This window comes from Austrofundulus limnaeus, unplaced genomic scaffold (assembly GCF_001266775.1).
Source record: "Austrofundulus limnaeus strain Quisiro unplaced genomic scaffold, Austrofundulus_limnaeus-1.0 Scaffold5, whole genome shotgun sequence".
NCBI classification, from domain to species: Eukaryota; Metazoa; Chordata; class Actinopteri; order Cyprinodontiformes; family Rivulidae; genus Austrofundulus; species Austrofundulus limnaeus.
In genome coordinates this window covers 4751915-4757038 of record NW_013952407.1, presented here as the reverse complement: position 1 = coordinate 4757038, position 5124 = coordinate 4751915, and the positions used below count along the sequence as shown (strand labels likewise).

Here is a 5124-nt window from a genome sequence, read left to right as displayed (position 1 = left end):
GCTCTGTGGTACAGAGTCCTGATCACTCCTAACTTGTGTTCCAGTAGGTGGTGGGAGTCAAACTAAGAACCAAGGAGTGACTGTGATGGCGACAGTATTTATATGTGCAGGCGGAGCCTGACATCTGTCGTCATCACGTCACCTGCCTAAAGGCGTGATTAGAGGTGGCTTCAGCCAGGACACGCAGGGGCGTGGTTCCCATACATATGTTGTACCTCGTTCCTTTCCTTCAGGGAACAGTAGTTATATGCATAACATTACGGTTGCTTTGGCTTTATGTTTTGGGTCTTTGTCCATCTGTACTATGTAACATCAACCAATCAGTTTGGCTACATTTGGCTGGATCTGAGCACACAGTACGTCTCTGAATACCTCAGAATTCATTGGGCTGCTTCTGTCCTGTTTCACATCATCAATAAACACCAGTGACCCAGTGCCACTGGCAGCCATGCATGCCCAAGCCATCACACTGCTCTGCTGTGTTTTACAGATGATGTGGTGCTTTGGATCATGAGCTGTACCACGCCTTCACCATATGTTTTTCTTTCCATTATTCTGGTAGAGGTTGATCTTGGTTTCATCTGTCCATAAGTTATATGTCAGTAAGTATGTCAAAAAATAAAAATACTTGGTGACAGTGTCCAAATAGATATGTATCCAACTGTACTAAAAACAAATATGTAAAATGTTCACTGAATTTACCATAATTCATTAGGATTGAAAATCTTTGCTTGTTGTGATTTTAAATAAATAAGCAATTAAATGAAGTTTAATTAAGTAAAAAGCCTGTAATTAACTCAATATATGCATCCCAGCTGCAGAGGAAACAAGTTTCCTGCAGTTTCTCTCTCAGCCTAGATACAGATATAAGTTGATATAACAAAAGCTTGTTTGTTCCTATAAAGTAAAAGAACTATAGACTAAACATTCAAAAGGTTTTCTATTATATTGAACTGTTGTTTGCTTCTGTGGTCACTAAACATTTCAACAAATCCTCAAAAAGGAATACCTGCGTTATGATGAGTTCACACAAGATAATTTCTGCTAATTTTGCCTTTCCAACCACCTGGATGCTCCAATTGTCATGATGGCTTTAAAGAAAATTTTAGGAGATATTCCTGCTGTGGGGTGAGTTAAGAGTGATCTAGTCAGCTTGGAAGGATGTTGGAACCACTCCGATCTCACATCAAGGATATTCAACATGTTGGATTTTCACATTTGATCTCGAGAGGTCTCACGAGATTTCCTGTCTGCCATCTGAATGTGTGTGAGTGAAACCTGTTTATGTATGGTGTGCTGTCTTGTACAACACACAATATAGGACCAAACCTGTTATAGCCAGGATTTTTTTTCCTTTTGTGTCATCTCTCAGTCTAAGAAAATTTGAAGACATTTTTAAATTTCGCCGTGTGAACCAAGAATTACCCGTGTTGCTAGAGCCACTCCCCCAGCCTCGGCCAGCCAATCGAGGCGCCCCTCCCGACCAAAAAGAAGGCGACGTTGGCTGCTTTTGACTGGCAAGTCCTGGAGGAGGCCGGGATAACTGGGCCTGGCTGCTGCAACGACTGGCTTTCCAAGACTTGTGTCCAATGGGCTCTGGGGGCCAGCTGGTCTTGTAGTCCGTGTACTTTGCTGGAGAGAGAAAGTGATGAAACAAAGACAGATGTTATAGTAGACCTTAACAATAGATCTGCTGTGAAATTTTAACATACTTCAAGTTTGACTTTTTTAAAAACCCAACAATACTCTGGGACTTCCAAGCTGATTAAATGCAGATGTTTTGATGTATAAAGTGTAAAAGAAATGCAACGATTGAGGGAACAAGATGTGTTTGTGCATTTTAATGTGTTTATTTTTTGTTTTTTATAGGGAGAAGTGAATCAAAAATTGTGACAAAACAAATAATAAAAAATGCTGAATAGTAATAGTGTGCTTCACAGGGATTCTGCAGAAATTACTCAATCTAATTCAATGTCATTTTTAATATTATTTTTATGCCATCCAGAGTCAAAACTGTTACACTAACCCTTTCTCTTAAAAGCTAATAAACCACATGTAATGTCAAAGTAACTTTTAAAATGCCATTTAATGCATTAAATTAAGCAAAAACCATCAAATGACTTGATGGGTTTCAATGTCGTACAGAGACCCTGCTTCACTTCTCGTGCGTTAGACCCCTAATTACAACTCGGCTCACAAAGTTAACTAAATCAAACCCATCGGTTATTTACTGCATTCATTAATGAATTCAAACCTTTAAATGTCAGATGCTATTTGTATAACTGAGTTAAATACAGATATAAAAGCAAAATATTTCATTACATACACTTTGGGAATTACTCAAAATGATTTCCAGAACATATATATGAGTGGAAGCAACAGATCGGAGTCGGTTTCCATGTGTGTAGTCACCTGAGTTGTGTGCATTGCTGAGGGGGCTTTCTGAGGCACTGTAGGGCCAGGCACAGGGTGAAGGCAGCAAGGTGTTCAGGGAAGGGGTGGAATCTGTAAATAAAAAAGGACCAATCATTAATAAGCTTTAATAAAACTAAAACACAGAAAGTAATCTGTGATTCATTGGGCAGAACATGTTTTTTGTACACATATCTCAACAAAAGTATCTTTCCAAAGTTACAAACCAAAAATTTCTTGTTTACAACATGACATAAAATCCGTTAAGATTTTCAATGGTTACACAATAATATAAGGCAATACAATCACAAAGCTGCGCACCAGTATTATCTTGTAACAACTGGTGCTCTGTATCATTGAGACCGGGGGACACTGCATTTCCCATCATGCTCCCTGGGGTCATGTAGGGGTCAGACTCTGGATCAACTCGATCAATTCCCTTCCATGGAACACCAGGCTGGAACTCTGCCGCAGAAACAGTTACTTCATTTAGACTTTCACATAATAAAAATACATTCTCTATTAAAGAGAAGTGGTCAGAGAGTTAAAACATAAAATAATTAATTTGATCGTAATTTAACCCTTCTTGGATTGTATCATAGAGTTGAAGTGTGTATGGAATATATTTGAACTAATGAAGTTCTCAAATAATGCAAGATTAGTTTTATGTCATATCACACAGCTCTTGTTGAAGCCAACATTAAAAAAACTGTCACTAACCAGGAGGCCAGCTTGGTGTGTTGGTAGGTTTGGCACTAATTTTGTTGCCAGGGGTCCGGTGCCAGGTGTCACCTGATCCATCTCCAACCATCATGTCGTAATGGGAAAACTGTGAGCTCCCAGGCATCTTTATGGGGGTTACAGGACCTGGGAGGTCAACAGATAACATTTACTACCAAACATTTGACTTCACATCTCCTCCCAATTAAAACTATCCACCTCAACACAGTGACGTTTCAAAGAGGAAACTAAAACTGACTTCAACACATCTCACCATTTTTGTGGTACAAATTTTCTGGAGAAGAAGTATCGGGAGAACAGTTTCCCTCCATCATCCATTTGAAGCGAGACTGCTGAGCTCCTGAGTCCTTCATGGCTCCCGGCCCCCCAACTATTGAGCCACCAAGATCCAGACCAGTGAGGTTTCCCCCAGAACCAAATCCTGCTCAACGAAAAAAAAAAACAAAAAAACAAAGACATTATTTTAACTTTAATGAAACATAACCAAAACAGTTCAAAATTTCACTTAAAAACAAAACTGTTCCAAACAAATGTAAACACTAAATCTCCACTGTTAAGATGTTTGTATTTTGACTAATGAGGTTCTGACTAGGCATGAAACAGTTCCTGGTTTAAGAGAACAGTACGTTTGTTGTGCACTTGAAGTTAAAGGCCTGGCGTTCCTTTAAAATGTGTGTGACATCAAATTTTTGTAATACATAAGAATGCATTTTTACAAAGAGGACATTGATAAAATATTGCAAAAGAAATTTCATGTCGCTGAGATGAACAGTTGTTGAGATATTTGCCTGTGAAGTAACAGGAAGTGATGTCAAAGGGGAATGTCTGCATGTAAACAGAGCTTTGCTAAAATAGTTAACAACCCAGACTGAAGAGAATAATCTGATGTTTCTTTAGATTAATTTGAGTCACTATCAGAGAGATTAATAAGAAATTGAGTTCAAAAAATATTGCTTCAATAAACAAAGATCAGAGTTTTCTTTGTAAAAGAGTTCCCCTTTGATGTCACTTCCTATTTCACTTTGGCTGAGCCAAGTTCAAAAGAAAATATGCCAGTTATGGGACAAAATGTGTTAAATAGTGTGTATTGTTCCAACTTTCTTAAATATAAAAGATGTTTTCTTTGACTTTATGTATTTGAAGAACATGCATGTCACAGGCACTTTAAAGGAAAGCATATTGCCCACCTCCTTTGACAATTTTTATTCAAGATGATCCACACAACCACATCCCATAAATTACATCAGTGTTCATAGTGTGTGTTGAGGACTGCATCAAAGTTTAGCTCAATATCTGTAAAACTGTCCAAGTTAGTCATTTCTGTGTTTGTCAAGATCCTTTAGCTGTGGCAGCCATCTTGAATGGGAATGACTCCCCAAGTTAATTGTCTGCTTTACTTTCAGCAGCAGGCAATAATGAGTGTGTCAACATTCTATAAAGCAGTCTGGAAATGATCCATTACCAGAGTATGAGCCCAGAGTTTTCTGCTGCATGTCAGCCACTGATCCAGCCAGGCCTGGGTGGGGCAGAGTTTCAGCACTGGGTAGTTTGGGACCCGCTCCGCCTTGGTGGGAGGGGGAGAGTTTGGAGCTGCCACCTAAACCTCCAGCCTGCTGAAACTGCCTCTGCTGCTGGAGGGCTGCCATGATCCTGGCCAACTGAGGTAACAGAAAACATAGTCATGAGCTGGAGAAGGGGACAGTGAAATTATTCCAATAGCATTGTGTGTACGTGTTAGGGGTGTAAGAAAATATCGATACACTGAAATATCGCAATATTTCATTTCCTGATACTGTATCAATATTCTAAAGCCCTGTATCGATTTTTTATTAAGGTTTAAAATGTCAACTTTCCTGCCAGCCGTTCATTTTTATGTTGTAGTTCAGCCTCTGACCACTAGTTGGCAGCAGTGAGCCAGACATTTGGCTCCTCTACGTAGAGGTAGAGGAGCCACACTATTGTTAAGTGTTT

General features: G+C 39.2%; 1 protein-coding gene across 1 annotated transcript in view; it reads right to left on the bottom strand.

Moving 5' to 3' along the window:
* Window positions 1–5124, bottom strand: part of tnrc6ba (trinucleotide repeat containing adaptor 6Ba) — a 56690-nt gene that overhangs the window by 16653 nt on the left and 34913 nt on the right. Inside the window, exons 14-19 of the mRNA XM_014025817.1 lie at window positions 4616–4811; window positions 3407–3574; window positions 3133–3279; window positions 2734–2877; window positions 2413–2505; window positions 1426–1632 (exon numbers count right to left, since the gene is read on the bottom strand). Of these exons, the coding sequence (XP_013881271.1) occupies window positions 1426–1632; window positions 2413–2505; window positions 2734–2877; window positions 3133–3279; window positions 3407–3574; window positions 4616–4811 (955 nt within the window). The remainder of the gene's footprint in view (window positions 1–1425; window positions 1633–2412; window positions 2506–2733; window positions 2878–3132; window positions 3280–3406; window positions 3575–4615; window positions 4812–5124) is intronic.